This window comes from Suricata suricatta, chromosome 5, assembly GCF_006229205.1.
Source record: "Suricata suricatta isolate VVHF042 chromosome 5, meerkat_22Aug2017_6uvM2_HiC, whole genome shotgun sequence".
NCBI classification, from domain to species: Eukaryota; Metazoa; Chordata; class Mammalia; order Carnivora; family Herpestidae; genus Suricata; species Suricata suricatta.
In genome coordinates, this window is record NC_043704.1 from 122,445,470 (window position 1) to 122,465,954 (window position 20,485).

The 20,485-nt window shown below is 37.9% G+C and overlaps 1 protein-coding gene across 3 annotated transcripts in view; it reads right to left on the bottom strand.

Moving 5' to 3' along the window:
• The window catches only part of ARMC8 (armadillo repeat containing 8), a 108,553-nt gene extending 89,225 nt beyond the window's left edge, over positions 1 to 19,328 (bottom strand). For 2 of the 3 annotated variants that reach the window (XM_029940203.1, XM_029940202.1), the window contains exon 1: positions 19,042 to 19,328. Coding sequence is in view for 1 of the 3 variants with exons in the window: in XM_029940202.1 (XP_029796062.1) it covers positions 19,042 to 19,086 (45 nt within the window). In the remaining 2 variants the exon portion in view is untranslated. Of the gene's footprint in view, positions 1 to 18,831; positions 18,973 to 19,041 lie in introns of those variants that run through there. The other variant, XM_029940204.1, reaches the window with a different exon arrangement.
• Positions 19,329 to 20,485: the final 1,157 nt, after the last annotated feature.

A 20,485-nucleotide genomic window follows, 5' to 3' on the forward strand; every position in this document is an offset into this window, starting at 1 on the left:
AAGAGAATCTTAAAAGCAGCAGGAGAAAAACTAATTGTTATGTTCAAGGGAAACCCCACAAGCCATCAGCAGATTTCAGAACAGAATCTTTGTAAGCCAGAAGAGACTGGCTTGACATATTCAAAGTGCTAAAAGGACAAAAATCTCCAAGAGTACCCAACAAGATTACCATTCAGATTTGAAGAAGAGTCTTCCAGATAAACAAAAGCTAAAAGAGTTCATCACTATTAAACCACCCTTATAAGAAATTCTTTATATAAGACTTCTTTAAGACTTCTTTAAGCTAAAAAGAAATTACACTAATAACAAGAAACCATACAAAAGTAAAAACTTTTACTGTAAAAGGTAAATATATAGTAATGGCAGTGGATTAATCACTTATAAAGCTACTAAGATGGTTAAAAGACAAACATGGTAAAATTAACTAAAACTTCAATAATAAGAGAGACATAAAATAAAAAGATGTAAAAAGTGACATCAAAAGCATAAAATGTGGGGTGGGAGAAAATAAAAAGTTTTGTAATGCACTCAAATTCAAGTTGCTATCAACTTAAAATAGACTATTACATATTCAAGATAATATGTGTAAACCTCATGTAACCACAAAGCAAAAACTTACAGTAAATAAGGGGGCACCTGGGTAGCTTAGTCAGTTGAGCGTCTGACTTTAGTTCAGGTTGTAATCTTGCATTTTGTGAGTTTGAGCCCTACATCAAGCTCTCTGCTGTCAGCACAGAGCCTGCCTTGGATCCTCTCTCTCCCTCTTTCTCTGACCCTCCCCACTTGTTCTCTCTCTCCTTGTCTCAAAAATAAACAAACATTAAAAAAAATTTTTAATGCACAAAATAAGAAAGGAATCTAAACATAACACTAAAGAAAGTCATCAAACCACAAGGGAAAAGAGAAAAACAAACAAGGAGCAGAAAACTACAAACACACCCAGAAAACAATGAACAAAATGGCAAGTACATAGGTATTAATAATTACTTTAAATGTAAATGAACTAAATTCTCCAACCAAAAGACATAGAGTGGCTATATAGATTTTTTTGTTAAAGGATACATCTATACATCACAAGAAAAGACTCAAACCAAAAGGACAAAAACACAAAGACTGAAAATTGAAGGAATGGAAAAAGATATTCCATGCAAATAGAACAAAAAGAAAATCAGTATAGTGATTCTCCTATCAGACAAAATAGACTTCACAACAAAGACTGCAATAAGGGACAAAAAGGAACACTACAGGGACACCTGGGTGGCTCAGTTGTTTAGGCATTCGGCTTCAGCTCAAGTCATGACTCACGGTTTGTGGGTTAAAGCCCCGTGTACTGCTCTGTGCTGACAGCTCAGAACCTAAAGCCTACTTTAGATTCTATGTCTCCCTCTCTCTCTGCCTCTCCCCACTCATGCTATGTTTCTCTCTGTATCAATAATAAATAAACATTAAAAAAAATTTTTTTAAAGGAGCACTACAAAATCATAAAGACGTCAATCCAACAAGAAAATACATCATTTATAAATACATATTCGCCCAACAGAGAGGCTCCAAAGTAAATATATCAAATATACATAGATATAAATACATTAAATATAGACATAGAGAAACTGACAGCAGTACAATAAAAATAGGGGACTTTAACACCCCCACTTACATCAATGGATTGATCACCCAGACAGAAAATCAGTAAGAAAACATTGATCTTGAAAGACATAATAGAGCAGATGGACTTAATAGACATATACAGAATATTCCATTCCAAAGCAGCAGAATATACCCATCGCTTCATTCAAGTACACATGCAACATTCTGCAAGATAGTTCACATGTTATCCTATAAGTCTCAATATCACGAAGACTGAAATTATTTGTAAAGCACCTTTCTGATCACAATGGTATGAGACTAGAAATCAATTACAAGAAAAAAACTGGAAGAATTAGAAATACATGGAAATTAAATGTGTCACTGAATAACTATTGGCAATAGAAGAAATAAAATACCTAGAGACAAATGTAAACAGAAATACAATATATAAAAATCAATGATATGCACTAAAAGCATTTCTAAGAAGGAAGTTCATAACAATACAGGTCTACCTCAAGAAACAAGAGAATCTCAAATAATTTAACTTTACACTAAAGGAACTAGAAAAAGATCAAAGCCCAAAGTTAGCAGAAGGAAGGAAAAAATAAATATCAGAGAGAAAATAAATAAAACAAAGACTAAAAGACAACTGAAAAGATCAATGAAATTAAACGGTTCTTCGAAAAGATAAACAAAATGGACACACTTTTGGTTGGGCATACCAAGAAAAAAAGAGAGAAACTCAAATAAAATTAGAAATGAATGAAGCGATGGGGCACCAGGGTGGCTCTGTCGGTTAAGTGTCCGACTTTGGCTCAGGTCATGGTCTCATGGTTCATGGGTTCGAGCCCAGCATCAGGCTCTGTGCTGACAGCTCAGAGCCTGGAGTCTGCTTCGGATTCTGTGTCTCCCTCTCTCTCTGCCCCTCCCTGACTCATGTTCTGTTTCTCTCTGTCTCAATAATAAAAAAACATTTTAAAAAATTTAAAAATTTAAAAAATAAAAAAATAAATGAATGAAGCAAAGTTACAACTGATACCACAGAAACACGAAATCATTAAACTACTATGAACAGCTACATGCCAACAAATAAAGCACAGAAGAAATGGATAAACTTCTAGAAATTTAAAATCTTCCAAGACTGAATCATGAAGAAATAGAAAGTCAGAACTGATGGATTACTGGTAAGAACATTCAATTAGTAATCAAAAACCTCCAACAAACAAAAGTCCATGACCAGAGGGCATTACTGGTGAATTCTAGAAGATTTAATTCAAAAATTTAATATAATCCTTCTCAAACTCTTCCAAAAATTTTAAAAGGAGGAAAAGCTTCCAAACCCATCTTATGAGGCCGGCATTAGCCTAATACCAAATCCAGATAAGGACACCACACACAAAAAAGAAAATTATAGGCCAACATCCCTGACAATATGGATATAATAATCCTCAACAAAATATTACCAAACCAAACTCTACAATATATTAAAAGGATCATATATCATGATCAAGTGGGATTTACTCCAGGGATGCAAGGATGGTTCAACATCCAAACAGTTAATGTTATTCACATTAGCAAAATTAAAGATAAAAATTACATGATCATCTCAATATATGCAGAAAGAGCATTTGACAAAATTCAACATCCATTTAAAATAAAAACATAACAACTCTTACAAAGTGGATATAGAGGGAAGGGAAGATGCTTCAAAATACTAAAGGCCATACATGACAAACCCATAGCTAAGATCATACTCAATGGAGAAAAGATGAAAACTTTTTCACTAAGATCAGGAACAGTACAAACAGCCCACTCTTTCCACTTTTATTCAACATAGTACTGGAAGTCCTAGTCACAGCAATTAGCAAGAAACAAAAATAAAAGGCATAATATTGGTTTCAAATTATACTACAAAGCTTTAGTAATAAAACAGCATGGTAATAGCACAAAAACAGACACATATCAACAGAACAGAAGAGAGCCCAGAAATAAACCCAAGTTTATGTGGCCAATTCAATTCTAACAGAAAAATCAAAAATATAAATGGGAAAGGACAGCCTCTTCAACAAATTATGTTGGGAAAACTGAACAACTACAATACAAAATAATAAAAATGGACCACTATTACAAAAATGGACAACTATTTTACTCTTTACACATTAAACAAATGTGAATACATCATCCTAAAAAGCTTCTACACAGTAAAGGAAACCACCAATAAAACAAAAAGGCAATCTACTAAATGAGAGAAGATATTTGCAAGTCACATATTCTATCAGAGGTTAATATCCAATATATATAAAGAACTCATATAACCCCATAACAAAAAAAATCAAATTAAAAACTGGGCAGAGACTCTCAGATATTTTTCTAAGAATGCACATGATAGCCAACAGACATATGAAAAGATATTCAAAATCACTAATCATCAGATAACTGCAAATCAAAACTAAAATGATATACCACCTCAGAGCTATCAGAATGGCTAGAATAAAAAACAAGAAATAACAAGTGATGGCAAGGATGTGGAGAAGAGGGAATCCTTGTGTGCCACTGGGTATGTAAACTGGGGCCACCACAATGGAAAATAGTATAAAGGTTCCCCAAAAAACTAAAATTAAAGCTACCACATAATATAACAATTCCACTATTGAGTATCTAGCTGAAGAAAACATAAACACTAATTCAGAAAGATATGTGCAACCCTATGTTCACTGCATTATTTACAATAGCCAAGATATAAAAAAAACCATAAGAGTCCATTAATGTACAAATGGATAAAGATGTAGTTAGTATATATAACTGACCCTTAAACAACAAAGTTTCATAACTTCATAGGTCCACTTATGTGCAGATTTTTTTAAGTACTATAAATGTATTTTCTTCTTTGTGGTTTTTTTAGTTTTTTTCTTTTCTCTAGCTTACTTTATTGTAAGAATACAGTATATAATATATACAATGTGGTATTGGGCTGTTTATGTTATCAGTAAGTCTTCTAGTCAAAACAAGGCTAGTAGTAGTAAAGTTTATGGGGAGTCAAAAGTTAATGTGGATTTTTGACTACATGGGAGTTCAGTGTCCCAACCCTCATGTTTTTCCAGAGTCGACTATATATACTATGGAATATTATTCAGCCATAACTGATAATGAAATCATGGCATTTATGACAACATAGATGGACCCTGAAGGCATTATGCTAAGTGAGAGAAGTCAGAGAAAGACAAAATACTAGATGTTTTCAAAGTGGAATCTGAAAAACAAAACAAAACAAAATAAAACCATGACTCATAGATACAGAGCATACATTAATGAGGGGGAGGCAGGGGACTATGGCTAAGGGGAATCAATAAATACATAGTTTCAGTAATAAAATATATGTCATGGGATGTAATGTACAGTATGAATCATGGGAAATAGTCAATAACATTGTAGTAATTTTGTAAGGTGACAGATGGTAACTAGACATATTGTAGTGACCATTTCATAATGCATCAAAATGTCAAAATGCTATGTTGTACACCAGAAACTAATATTAATATGGTATGCCAATTATACCTCAATAAATGAAAATAAACAAACACCTGCCATTTGGGAAAAAAAATTCTTAAAGAAGGGTTTTGAATGTCAAATTACTAAATTCCAGACTTGCCACATATGGGATTTAACTTAAAAATTAAAAGAGAAATAAAAGTGTTCAAGGGTGCCTGGGTGGCTCAGTTGGTTAAGCGTCCAACTCTGGCTTAGGTCATGATCTCGTGGTTCATGGGTTCGAGCTCTGTGTCAGGCTCTGTGCTGACAGCTGAGAGCCTGGAGCCTGCTTCAGATTCTGTGTCTCCCTCTCTCTCTGCATCTCCCCTACTCGTGCTCTGTCTCTCTCTGTCTCAATAATAAATAAACATTAAAAAATTGTTTTAAAAAAGCATCTGACTTCAGTTCAGGTCATGATCTCACAGTTTGTGGGTTCGAGCCCCGCATTGGGCTCTGTGCTGCCAGCTCAGAGTCTGGAGCCTGTCTTCAGATTCTGTGTCTCCCTCTCTCTCTCTGACCCTACCCTGCTCACGCTGTCTCTCTCTCAAAAATAAAATAAAAAACATTAATTAAAAAAAAAGAATTAAAAAAAGAGAAATAAAAGTGTTCAAATGCTGTTTTACAACTTGAAGTAAAACAATGAGCGTATTAGACAATGAAGAGCAATAATAGTGTTAGTAAGAAAATATCAAGCTATTTTATTTACTTCATTAAAGTCCTGCTGTATGTACATTTCATTAAAATATAATGTTCTTGAGGCGCTTGGGTGGCTCAGTCAGTTGAGCATCCTGCTTCAGCTCAGGTCATGATCTCATGGTTTGTGGGTTCGAGCCCTGCATCAGGCTCTCTGCTGACAGCTAGCTCAGAGCCTGGAGCCTGTCTTCAAATTCTGTGTCTCTGTCTCCCTCTCTCTCTGATCACCCCCTGCTCATGCTGTCTCTCTCTTTCTCATAAATAAATAAAGCATTAAAAAATTTAAAAAATATATATATATAATGTTCTTCATTTTTAACATACTCAAGTATTGTGTGGCGAGAAGAACAAATGATCTGGCATTTGAAGACTTGGGTTTGAGTCCTCATTCTACTTACTAGCTTGGTGACTTGGACAAAATAAAAATTTGAGATCACTTCTTCAATTATAAAATGGTGGCATTACCACACAGCTCAGAGTTTGATCAAATGAGGTAACATACAGGAACTCTCCATGTAAAAGTATCACACAAATATAGATTTCAGGGAAATTCTATTTTCGTTTAAAAAAGATAACTGCTTTACCAAGTGTACTAATGATTCTCTTTGTTATTTATATTCATGTTTAAAGCCTAACTATTCAGCAAAGATAGCTTTTTTCCCCCAAAGATACCTTTTTTTAACTGATACCTTTTTCCCAGAGCATGCTAAATAGTAAGAAATAAATATGCATCTGACTGCTAAACTTAAAAATGTAAACTTTTATTACCTGAGATTTTTAAAAACCACTAAAAATGTATAAAAGTAGTAATTTGTGCATTTCTGTAACTTCCATGATAACTGTAGGTGTTACCATGGACTCAAAGAGAACACACAGTTAAGAAAACGGATAAATAGTTCAAGAAGTAATTAATTTATAGTGTTCTTTCTTCCATATAACCAACCCAGAAAAAAAAGGGAGATAAATATTTTTATAATATCTGTTATTTGTTTAGTATGTTACAGTTTACAAAACATTTTCATAACTATTTTCTTACTTAAATCATGTGATCTTTAGAAATTAAAATGTAACCATTCTTAATGGAAAATTCTGACCCCTAAGAAATGAATTTTTAAACTAGTAACTGCCAACAAAACAAAACGAAACAAAACTCTTAGTAACTGCCAACAAAATTTAACATCTCAATTATCCTATAAACTACTAGGAACTTCAAGATAAAATTGTTCATAAAGTTCATCATTCAGCACTATAAGGATAAATCTTGGTTTGGGGGAGAGATGAAAGAAACACAACTAAAAATATAGGATGTTTGAACTCTATATAAAGATTCCTTTTAAAACCTATTTCAGGCTGAAATCCAACATGTGAAATCTTCAATTTGTCCTGTATTATGCTAGGTGCTGGTAATAGATAAGACAGAGTCCCTTACCCTCAGGGCATTCACAGCACATAAAGGAAACATATATGTAACTTACAAGTGTAACTTATAACACAGGATCAGTGGAACAAGTGAATACAAGATAAAGTTGAAGATGTAATTAACTGAAGTAATGAAGTTAGGGGTGGAATGGGAGGTGATGTCTAAGCAGAGAGGATGATTAATCTGAAAAACTAATATTATTTTGCTAGGTGAAAAAGGGAGGAAAAAAAGACAAGGACTCTAGGTGGAGAGCACAATACACACACAAGAAAATGTGCTGTGTTCAAGAAATGCAATTTAGTATTACAATAAAGTATACACTTGGGAATCCAAAACAAAGCTGAATTTGCACCCATTAATTCAGACAGTCAACAAATATATAAAAAATTATGCAGGCACTTTTGTTCTAGGCAATAAATAAAGACACACCTCCCCAAGCCCACCTTTGCAGAGCTTACACTTCAGCAAGGGGAGAAAGATAAAACGCAATGAATGTAATAAGTGATACAGAATGTTAGAGGGCTGCACACAATATGGGGGAAGGCGTTTAAGAGTACATTTTATTTCCATGCCCTTATACTATACACTCCCACAAGCAGTGGGGAAGAAAAAGGGCAGGAGAAAAAGAGGCAGATAAACACACCACACAAAAAGTCCCATGCCCTCAGCAATTCTAAACAGGAACAGCACTATTCCCTAAGATATATTTTATAAATCCACGTAAGTGACCTTAGCTGTCAAAATGACAACAGTGCCACTCATATCTAGTGGGCAAGGACTCAAGATGCTGGCTGGATGTTCTGCAATGCATGGGACAATGGGCCCACATTTAAAAGATCTCCTACTATGCAGTCATGGAGGCAAAACAAAATTTTAAGAATTAATTATCTGAGGGGTCCCTGGAGGCTCAGTTACGTGGCCGACTCTTGATTTCAGCTCAGTTCATGATCTCATACTTCAAAGTTCCAGAATCACATTGGGCTCTGTGCTGACAGCACAGAGTCTGCTTTGGATTCTCCCTTCCTTTCTGTCTGCCTCTCCTGTTCTCTCTCTCTCTCTCTCTATCAAAGTAAGTAACATTAAAAAAAAAATCTGAGTCTAGAATCTAACTCCATTTCGCATATAAACACAAAATGTCCTGTATTTTACAGTAAAATCATTTTCCCCAAACTGGAACTCCCATGTAAATAAGGAAAAGGTTGTAGTTGGTCTAGTTAGAAACTTTACCAAAAGTTGTTTATTTCAGAAAGTCACATTAAAAATTGAAAAATTCTTGGGGTGCCAGGATGGCTTAGTTGGTTAAGCGTCTGACTTCAGCTCAGCTCATGATCTCATGGTTTGTGAGTTTGAGCCCCATGTCAGTCTCTGTGCTGACAGCTCAGAGTCTGGAGCCTGCCCCCCTGTGCTCGCTCGGTCTCTCTCTCTCTCTCAAAAATAAACACTAAAAATTTTTTAAAAAATTCTTTCCTAATTTTGAGGGCAAAAAGAATCTGTCCATCTGTGACAATACAAAACAAAAATAAAACAAAATCATCAACAGAGACTAACCTTTTCCCTGCAGATAGCTATCTTGCCCTTCCCATGTATCCCAAAATTCCCACTTGCCTCCAAAACAAAGAAAAATTAGAAAAAAATGCCCATGTACTATTTAAAACCCAAGATTTTGGTGTTTTGTTGTTGTTTTCTCTTAATTTTTGAATTCTGGTAAACTTCTGGCCCCATTAGAACTCAGTAACATTCTCATCCAAATGCTTTCACACCTGTCATACAGTATTTTTGCAACTATTTTTTCCTTTATTTTTTTTTTAATCATGGGATTCATACTTTGGTGTTTCTAGAGGTTCACAGCATTCTCTCTCCCCAGAGTAGCAAAGCCCTGCTTTTCTTAATCCCTCCTAACTAGCAACTTTAGAAGGTTTATAAAATGGCAGTCTAAGAGTACTGAGTGGCTCAGTCGGTTAAGTGTCCAGCTTCAGCTCAGGTCATGTTCTCACAGTTCGTGGGTTCGAGGCCCGCGTCAGGCTCTGTGCTGACAGATAGCTCAGAGCCTGGAGCCTGCTTTGGATTCTGCATCTCCCTCTCTCTCTCTCTGACTCTCCCCTGCTCACACTGTCTCTGTCTCTCAAAAATAAATAAAAACCATTTAAAAATTTTATTTAAAAAAAAAATAAATAAAATAAAATGGCACTCTAGTTTGGCTGGGCCCTATCTGTGTAGAATATAACATGACAGCTGAGACTCTTAAAATATAATCTGTTTTAATTTCACAAATTCAATCATGAAAATACTTAAATCCTTAGTTCTTAATTTAATCTACTTGGATAAGAGGCAACCCTGAACTCTCAATAAGTAAGACTGAAAATAGGACTTTACATGTTAAGAAAACACTTTACGATAAATAGTAAGTCCATGCTCAGAGTCTGAAAATAAAATTTTAAAATGGAAGGCTGTACACACAATATTTTGTTTTTGTCTTAAATTAGGTGTTTGGAAATTTGGCTCTGATACTTTATATAAAAGCACAGGACAGTGGGCAACTCTGTCTCTCGAGGTCTTAGCTTCTCCAACTTAAAAAAATGGTAAAAATGAACTGAAGATTATCTGCAGATTTCTTCCACAAAGACTCCGTAATTTTACACTCACACAAAGAGGGATTTTTTCCCCATAATTTAAAAACCAGAGCACAGTTAGGTTAAAGGGGATACGAAGAGTAGCTTTATTTTTTCTGTAGTGAGTTTTTAATGTAATAGAATATTATTATAGCTCTTGTATAATATCAACAATTGCTATAAACATGTTTTGGTGGTCAGAAGAACTGGAAACAATTTAACATTCATGCTTCTTTCTAATCAGGTACTGTAATGTTTATCCTTTTAAAGTATGGGCAAATCACAAGGACTTATTTTGGTCTGGATATTCTTTAAGGTTCTAACCATTAAGTTGTTACTTATTCTTCAAAGTAGATGGGAATGCCTGAAGATGGAAAGCCAATAGGAGATCCTTCCAAACAGAGTAAAGGAACTGAGTAAAGATCAACAGTACAAACAGCATAATTTAGAAGTCCAAAATCCATCTCTGGGGCATAGGAACAATAAGGGTTATGAGGAGTTTTACAAAGATTGAGATAGTCTCTGAGTTGGCTGAGGTTCATTGAGATGCCTCCCAAGATGATAAAATAGCCCAGAAAATCCACTAGGATGTATTAAAATGCTTCTCAATCATGACCTAAAAGAGTAAGGCTCTTCAGTCATGGGTGCAGTGTCTTGGACCTTAAGAATAGTGTAAATTATTATTCAAGATTGAAATGATATGATGATTTAGAAATCCTGGTACCATCTTTCATGGTACACGTTGTAAGTGTTACTGTCCACACAGGCTATCTCCTGATTTAAAAGTGCTCATTTGCTTCAGTGTCTTAGAGACAAAGAACACCGGTGCCTCGGAGCTATCCATGGTGCTTGCCTCAGACTCAGCCCACCACTTAATAACAATCGGTGCATTAACCTTCTTGTTACATAGGACCACTAAGGATCTCTGTGACCCATCATCCACACAGTGGCCTGTGACCCTCAGGCCAGTAATATGGGCCACTTGTAATCTCTGTCTATTCCACTTAGGCTGTGCCCAGACCCCCAAGAGCCTTATTTTTTCTTAGCGTGGGTCTCCGGCTCACCTACCCTTTTCTCCCAGGCCTGCTACTCTATCTGCTATACAAAACCCTTTCTGTGGAGATGGTTCACCTTGTAAAAGATTATGGTTCATCGGAGCCAAGTCCCCACATGATACCTTATATGAGTTTTAAAACATTATTATTATTACAATTTTTCCATTCAAAAATGAATATAAATGACCTTTACATTTTGCTATATATATTTGTGACTAACTTTGGGATCACTAAAAAAAAAAAAAGGAAATATTAACTCAAGATTGATGTGTGATTTTCAGAGAATCATGAACCACTTGAAATTCTGTGATTCTTTAGGCAGATGCATATTTTTCTGGGGAAGAGGGTGTTGAGACTCCTAGCCTTAAAAGGTTAAGAACCACTGATCAATATGGTAATGACTCCCAAATAATGATCACCCCAGGTTTAAGCACTAGATTTTTATGTGTTGTGATATAACAAATATATTTGGTCTTTGTCCCAGTTCCTGGCACAAAACTACTAAAATCTTTGGGATTCCCTAGGTGATAAGAGTGTCTTTGGTTATTCATAGAGATCTCCCTTTGAGCACACCTAAGTTTATGCTAATAAATGAGTAGGCTAGGACCCCAAGAGAGCCTCAGGATGAGACTGGTAACCAGAGAGAGTCTGTGATTAGAGGACTGTAACTTCCAGTCCTACTGAGCATCTCTGGGAAGGGGGGAAATGGTGGTGGGGGAATGATGGGGGGTGGGAGGTGCTAGAGATTAAAACTCTATAAAAATTCTTGAATAAAATTTGATGAGCTTCTGGGCTGGTGTACCAGGTAAGTGGCATACCCCAATTCCATAAGAGCACAAATTAGTGCATTTGGAACACTTCTGGCCCCATATGCCTCATCATCTGGCTGTTCATCTGTATCCTTTTTAATAAACTGGCAAGTATCAATTAGTATTTTCCTGAACTATTCTAACCAATGATCAAGGAGGGCTGAGGTGCCTGGGTGGCTCAGTGTGTTACGCATTTGACTTTGGCTCAGGTCATGATCTTGCGGTTTGTGGATTCGAGCCCAATGTTGGGCTCTGTGCTGACAACTTGGAGCCTGGAGCCTGCTTCAGATTCTATGTCTCTATCTCTCTGCCCCCTCTCCCACTCACACGCTGTCTCTCTCAAAAATGAATAAATGTTAAAAAAAATAATAAAAAGAAAGGAGGGTATTGTGAGAACATCAGATTTATAGCTGATCAATCAGAGGCACAGAAGAGCCTGGACTTGCAACTGGTGTCTCAAGTAGGGCACTCTTGTAGGACTGAGTCTTTTACCTCAGGGATCTGACATTATCTTTAGGTAGGTAGTGTGAGAATTGAGTTAAATTGTAAAACACCCAGCTGGTGTCCACAGAGAACAGGAGAATTGCCTAGTGGCATGGAAAACACTCCAGAATATCCAACTGCGTATTGGATACCTCTAAAGGGAAGTCCAGAAAATACTGCAAACTCAGCAGGTCTAAAATGAAACTTATTTTTCCTCCTTACTTCCCTAACATGTTCCTCTCCTAATCCTCAGTAGATGATACTACCTAGTTGTAAAGGTAAAAGTCCTGTCAATCATGTTTGATAAAAATCATAACTCTTTTCCTCACTTCCCTTACCTAATTGGTCACCACCAAGTTTCTGAAAGCCTAATAAATTCTTAAAACACTCCTGAAGCAAAAGAATCATGTGTTCTATAATAATTTTGCACGTGGTAATAACCACAAAATATTAATAGGCCCTATATGCTGGAAACTCTGCCTACTGAACCACAACTTTTCATTTTCGTGAGGCAGCATAATATTCTCTTATCATTCCCCTTCCTCCAATAACTGTATTATAAATATACTGGAGAATGTAGCTAACTTGTTATTCTTCTAATTTTATAGAAGGAAGTCAAAACAGTTTTTCCTTTATCAAAGTGACAAGTGGGGGCTGTTTCTGCAAACAGCTCTTATTTGGAATTCTTTCCACTCCTATCTAAATAGTCCCAGGGATTACAGCACCACTGCTCAGTGAAGGTTGATGTTTCCTGGTTTCCAGAAGGTAATAGGACTTTTCCTTTGTCAATAATTCCATATCTTTACCCAGAAGCCAACATGACAGATGGTACTGCAAAGCAATTGCCAAATCAGAAATAAAAAAGATACAAGTCAAAATCACTGAAATTCCTGGCTCTTGGCACTATTTTAAATTTCTTAATAGTTTTTTTTTTTTTAACAGTTATTTATTATTGAGAAACAGGGAGAAACAGAGCATGAGCATGGGAGGGGCAGAAAGCAGGGGAGACACAGAATCCAAAGCAGGCTCCAGGCTCTGAGCTGTCAGCACACAGCCCGATGCGGGGCTCGAACCCACAAGTGGTAAGATCATGACCTGAGCTGAAGCTGGACACGCAACTAACTGAGCCATCCAGGTGCCCCTATTTTAAAATTCTTACTGAGAATGGGAGGAGATAGGAAGGCTAGATCTCCAAGTGAAATAGAAACACAAAAGTGTTCTAACTCTTGGTAAAGCTTAAAAGACTTGAGCACTCGCTGAATTCAGGTGGCAATCTTTCCTTAAACAGAAAAGATGTCCAGAAAGATACAAACGAGCATCTCCATTCTTCACACAATGCCACTAAAGATTTGGAAGTTCATACTGTTAAATTCCTTTTAGGACTTACCACCTTCTGACATACCCTGAGCTTTCTGGTGCTTTGTGGAATGAATTAATGCCAAACTTTAAAATGTGCTGATCAGATTTTACTTTGCATTTGTTACTAAAAACCAAGAGAGATCAAATTCATGCCTATAGTACACAGCCAGGCTTACCTTCACATAAAAATCTTTCCTATTGTTAGCTGTCCATGTAAGAGAGCAAATCAATATGCAGCTTAAGGCCAATAAATGTTTATAATTATCAGGAACAGAACCATATGAAAGAATAAGACTTGGGATACCCTCTACAGTTCTACCAGCTGCTTGTCAAAAAGGCATAATGCACTAGGAAAACATTGTGAACAAGACAATTAAAATTAATAGATGCCTTAGCTGTCTATACCAGCCTACAAACTTATTCAATGCCATTTTATTACCTTTCCTCTCTCAAATCATTAGGAAGTGACCAAAATAAAATGCAATCATCCTCTTAACAGAGTCTTTCACAAAGCCTACAGTTTCATTTTGGCTAAGTCCAATTACTAATTGGACTCAATTTTTAATTAAAAAAATGTTTAAATAGGTTGTGTGTTTGGTGTTATATCTAAGACTTCTTCACCAAGCCCAAGGTTTTGCAGATATTCTCTTGTTTATTCTAAAAGTTTCATATTATGTTCTATAATTAATGGTAATTACGTTTTACAATCTATGATCCATTTTGAATTAATTTCTGTGTAAGGTGTGAAGTTGAGATCAAAGTTCATTTTTTTAACCTATGGTTAAGAGGGTGAAAAGATGGGGCATCCAGATGGCTCATTCGGTTAAGCATCTGACTCTTGATTGCTCAGGTCATGATCTCCCCAGTTCATGAGTTCAAGCCCCACATCAGGCTCTGTACCAACAGTGCAGAGCCCGCTTCATATTCTCTGTCTCTCTGCTCCTCCCAATCTTGCATGCATCTCTCTCTCTTTCTCAAAATAAACAAACTTTAAAAAAAAGATGAAAATAAAAACTACAGACTTGGGAGAAAATATGTACAAAGCAACTATTTGACAAAGAACTTATATATAGAATCTATAAAGAGCTTTCAAAATTTGATAGGCAAAAAACAAACACTCTCCTTAGGAAGTGGGCAAAAGGGATATGAAAAAATACTTCACTAAGATATTTCTTCATATTTCAATAGAATATGGATGGCAAGTAATGAAAACATTTTTGACACTACTTGTCATTAAAGAAATGCAAATTAAGACCATGACGAGTTAGCATCTATTTAGAACAGCTAAAATAAAAAATAACAGTACCAAATGCTAGTGAGGGTGCACAGAAATTGAGTCTCTCATACATTACTGATGGGAATATAAAATGGTACATCTACTCTAGAAAAGTGTCAGTTTCTTTAAGAATTAAACACATTTACTATACAGCCTAGCAACTGCACTCCTGGGCATTAATTGAAAAGTTATGTCCACATAAAAACCTGAACATTATTGTTCACTGCAGGTTATAATAGCCCCAAACTGGAAACAACCAGAATGTCAAATAGGTTAGTAGCTCAACTGTGACATTCATACCATGGAATACTACTTAGCAGTAAAAAGGAACAAACTACTGATACACACAACTTAGATGGATCTCAAGGGCGTTACGCTGTGTGACAAAAGCCAATTATTATAGAACATGACAAAATCACAGAGATGGAAAGTAGTGGTCATATGAGGTTAGAGACAGTGGGCAGGGGGTGTAGGTAGGTTTGACTATAAAGCGGTAGCAGAAGGGAGATTTTTGTGATGATAGACTATATCTTATCTTGACTATGGTAATGGCCACAATATATACATGTGATAAAATAATATAAAACTATACATATATGGTATCATCTTCCTGGTTTTGATACTGTACTACAGTTATATAAAATGTGACCAATGGGGGAAACTGGGTAAAGTGTACACAGGGATCTCTCTGTACTATCTTTACAACTTCCTGTGAATCTATAATTACTTCAGAATTAAGAGTTTTAAACAATCCAATCAATGTAAAACCAAACAAGAGCTTGGAAAACAAGGGAGAATTTATAAATTTGTTGAAAAGGGTGATGTTGTAATGCTAAGTGCAAACCAAAGATGGATAAGGGATGATCATGGTGCAGTCTAGAAAGAACTGAAAAGTCTGTTCAACTTCCCAAAAGATAGTTCTACCATTTACTGAATACCCATTATACACAAGACATAGTTCTATAAATAACAGTGGGCTTAAGAAAAGGTCAGGCACTTACCTCTGAATTAATTTACTAAGAAGATAAGATAGAACAATTATTAAAAGCCCCAGGGCCTTTGCCTGGACTGCTCTTCTGTTTTTCTAGTTCATTCTTAACTATCCTTAAACTTTTAGTTCATTACCACTTCTTCAGGGAAATCCTTCTTACCTCTCCTCATTGTCCTCTACAACAAATCAGGTTCTCCTACCACATCTCCATACAGCACCCTGTTTTTCATTCATAACACTCATCACCATTCACAATCAAAGAACTGTGTAATGATTTGATACCTATTTTCTCCATTAGGCTAAATTTTCCTAAGAGCAGAGACAGGTCTGCAGCTCAACACTGTATTCCCAAACCCAATGCCATACCTAGCAAATGATGGAAGCTCTAAATACATTACATGAATAAAGGGGTGCCTGGGAGGCTCAGTCAGTTAAGCGCCTGACTTAGGTTCAGGTCATAATCTTAGGTTTGTGAGTTTGAACCCCATATCAGGCTCTGTGTGACGAGAGCTCAGAGCCTGGGGCCTGCTTCAGATTCTGTGTTTCTCTATCTCTTCCCCTGCCCTGCTCATGCTCTGTCTCAAAAATAAACAAACATTTAAAAAAATTAAAAAAGAAAAACTTTAAAAAATATATTACATGAATAAATCCATACAAAGCTATAATTCATATGTACGGACAAGCAGGCAGATGATAAGAGTTACTGGGTTTGGAAGAACCCAAGATCACTTCAATTTGAGAAAGCTAGTTTATATGGGACAGAAGGCTCACGTAGAGAATAAGGAATCTTACATTCAAAGCTGAATATGATTATCAGCCTTTCAGCAACAGGAACCCACTAAAGAACTAAAACAAGAAAGCAGTGTGTACAATGTCTTCCATAGGAAAATTACTGTGGAGAATGGACTTGAACTGAGAGGGTAAGACATAAGAGGCAGTAAGAATGGTTTTGAAGACACTGTGGTAATGGCAGGCACAAAATGACAGAAAATGATTCAAAAGGTTAAACGATGAGAGATTAATGAAAGTATCATTAACAGAAATGGAAAGTCATAATTAAATCCTCTTAGAAGGTAATGTGCTTTGGTAGAAGTCTTAGGTAACATCGACACAACTGAAGATGTGACAACAGGTGGAGAAAAGTCAAGGCTGGCAATGTAATATGTGAGTTGATCACAGTTAAGGTTATAAGAGTGAATGAGATCTCTCATAGGAAATTCTGTCTCTCTCTCTCTCTGCCTTCCCCCACTCATGCTATTTCTGTCTCAAAAATAAATACACATTTTAAACAAATTAAACAGAAAATATTATTTGCTGAGGGAGTGAAACAAATGAAAATTTTCCATTGTATGCACTACACAAGATGACTGACAGTGTACAAAAAGTAAAGAAGCTTCAGGTGAAATGAAGGATAGAAAAGATAATTAATGGGAATTAAGGGCAGTTAAGAGTCATGCTTTTAAAAAAATATAATGAGGGAGAGCTGCCTGAGTGGCTCAGTGGGTTAAGCTCCCAACTCTTAATTTTGGCTCAGATCTCATGTTTGGTGGGCTTGAGCTCCTCGGTGGGCTCTGCACTGACAGCATGGAGCCTGATTGGAATTTTCTCTCTCCCTCTCTCTCTTGCCCCTGCTTAAGAGTGTGTGCTCTCTCTTTCAAAATAAATAAATAAATATTTAAAAATTTTTAAAGTTTATTTTTGAGAGAAAGCAGGGAAGAGGCAGAGAGAGAGAGACCGAGAATCTGAAGTGGGCTCACTGATAGGAGAGAGCCTGACTGGGGCTTGAACTCACCAACTGCAGGATCATAACCCGAGCTGAAGTCAGACGCTTAACCAACTGTGCCACACAGGCACCCCAATAAATGAATACTTAAAAAGGGAAAAAAAAACATAATGAAAAAAAAAGCCATTCACCTGCTCTCCCACAAAATATTCCTGGGTATTACAGAGATAGAATAACAGGCTAATTTTATTCAATGCTTAGAACAGTGTTTCCCCAACTGCAGTATAAAATAAACAAAAAGCCTGCTAAAATTAATCAGGGAACAAATTTGGTGATAGCCCTCCACCAAATTATCTAGGTTGCAGTATGCCACAATGTTCCAATCCTCAATCATAGCAAATGTCCTAAGTGCTTCCAGAGGGGCAACTGCTTCCTTGGGAGAAAGAAGTCAGAGAAGAGTAAAGAAACCAGTTGGAGTCACAGATTCTAGAAACCCGACAAATCAGGTAATCTGTAATCCAACCACCCTCTCAATATCGGACAGTTTCCACAAGTCTAAAAGATGGCCAACCATTCTTTGCCTATTTCCAACAGCAGCCAATCGACCATTGGTAAAGTGACCATTCTGAGTTGGACAGCTCTAAATGGTAAAGCCCTTTGAAGTTATTCATCAGTAACTCACTCCCGGCCCTGGTTCTCAAGAGCAACTCGGTGAAAGGTGAAAGTTGTATTTGGGATTTTAATTTGGAAAAAAAAAAAAAATTTTAACCAAACAACTAGGTATTACTTCCTGGCAGATCAATACGTTCCCTTCTTCCACTAGTAGGAAAGTTGTACTATTTTTTTCCCCAATGTTTGACTCCCCTTTAAGGAAAAAGTAACGCCTGGTACAGGTTCCTTTAGACGCTGAGCTGCGACCTCCAAAGCAGAGCGGAGAAATGGGGCTTAAACAACTACATACATTAGAATATGTTGCAACTGGTATGAAATCCCCGTTGCCAAGAAGCAAGCAGTTCTAGCCCGTGCCGGCACGCGACAGAAGCCAAACAGACCGGACCTGGCCGCTCCCGGGCTGGAGGGCCAAGGTACCTGCACCTCATCTAGCCAAAGCCACGGGGAGGGGGGGACTGAATGGGCGCTCGTTCTCAGGCCAGCGGCAAGCCCGGCGCCACAGGGTAGAGCGCTCGGCCCGGAGAAGCGACAAGCTGAGATAAAGGCTCAGTGAAGCACCTGGCAAAGACCAAGCCGCGCCACCGGGCCAGCTGCCCGTACGCCCAACCACCCTGTCCGCCAGAGGCCACCTGAGAAACGGCACCGGTGGGAGCTCCCGGAGTTGGAGACGTTTCTGGCTCGGTCGGAGTCCGGTCTATTTCGCCCGCCCACCCTCTCTCACCGCGGCCCAAAGCTGAGCCGGAAGCCACCCCAAGGGGTGGTGTCCAGGAGGCACTCCGCGTTGGGGGTGAATGCTGCGGGTCAGCTCGAGCTGGTGAGCAGCTGCGGCGGTCACTCACCGAGAGGACGCTCATGCGGATTGGGGTCTCCAACAGGCACGCCATCTTGAGCCTTCCCACCCGCCAGCGGCCGGTGCCGGCGCGGGGGCCGGCACTTTCGACAGGAAGCTATTGGATCAACGACAGGCGCCTTCTGCAGAAAGTCAGGTAGGTAGACGAGAACGTACCACGCTCTAGGCACAGCTAAAGTACAGCCAGGGCCTGCGGAAGGGAGAGGCAAAGAAACCCGCGCCAGGGGCCTCCCCTCGAATCGTCCTCTCAGAAACAGCAGCTACTCTCAGCCTGGGTTAGAGGGGGGAGCGGGCAGCAGTTTCCGCATGCGCAAAGAAGATCTACCAGCCCCACCTGCCGCTCGCGGTGGGCGGGGCCATAGGGGCGGGGCCTCGATCTGGCGCTGCAAACTTCACCGATTGATTCGTTGCAATGCGAGAGCTCTCGTATTCGTATTCTGATAAACAACTATGTGTAGTCACGTACGTAATTTGAAGTTCATAGTCACATGCATTATCTCACTCCGTTGCACCAGACTTCTAGCGTTGTTATTATCGCCATTTTACAGATGGAGGGACTGTGGTCTCAGAACCAGGTTTTCAGCGTAATCTCTCCAGCCCGTTTATACTGAAGTAGTGGTAAGAAGAGATAGATACTCTAAAACTAGAACGCCTGGCTTTACTCTTTGCTACTTCACTTATCAGCTCCATTACCTCCAGCAAGTTACTTAACCTCACTATGCTTCAGCTTTCTCTTCTGTAAAATAACGGTTATGAGGTCGGAGAACTAAAGCTCTTTAGAACATGCCTGGAATGTAGAACGTGTTATATATATGTTAGTATTTCCCCAGCCTCTTAGTCAAAAATGGGGGCAAATATCTAAAGAATTAACACTAAAATTCTCTGATAACTAAAGCCAAGTAAAAATATGCTTCTAATTATATTTTCTGATTAGTTCAGCTTTCCTACTCCGTCTGCGTGTGTGTGTGTGTGTGTGTGTGTGTGTGTACAAAACTGCCCTGGCCTTGACAGATTTCACCTTCCTGCTGCTAGTAACCAGTAAGGTTTTCACAGTATGATTGCAATGAGTCTTTTTCATTACTTTTCTTTTTCCCATTTTTATAGCCACTCCCTAATTCAGGCTGTTACAACCTCTCCCCTGGACTAGAGCGATAGCCTTCTGACTGCTCTTGTAGCCTCTAGCCTTTTCACTTTGCTCCTCACTGCTTTCCTATCATCTTCCTGTTTAGGTATCCCTCCTTTTTAGAAACTTCCCCTTCAGCCACTTTGCTTTCAGAAAAACCCTACATTAGAACCTACTTTTGCTAACCAAAGAAATCCAAAGAAGATTTTCACTGTTATGAAAAAGGTAGTAAATGAAAATAGATGTCAGAGTTTGTTTTTGCAGGGGGACCTTATAAAGGCAGCCCTCAACCCCAGACAGTAGGGGAGAG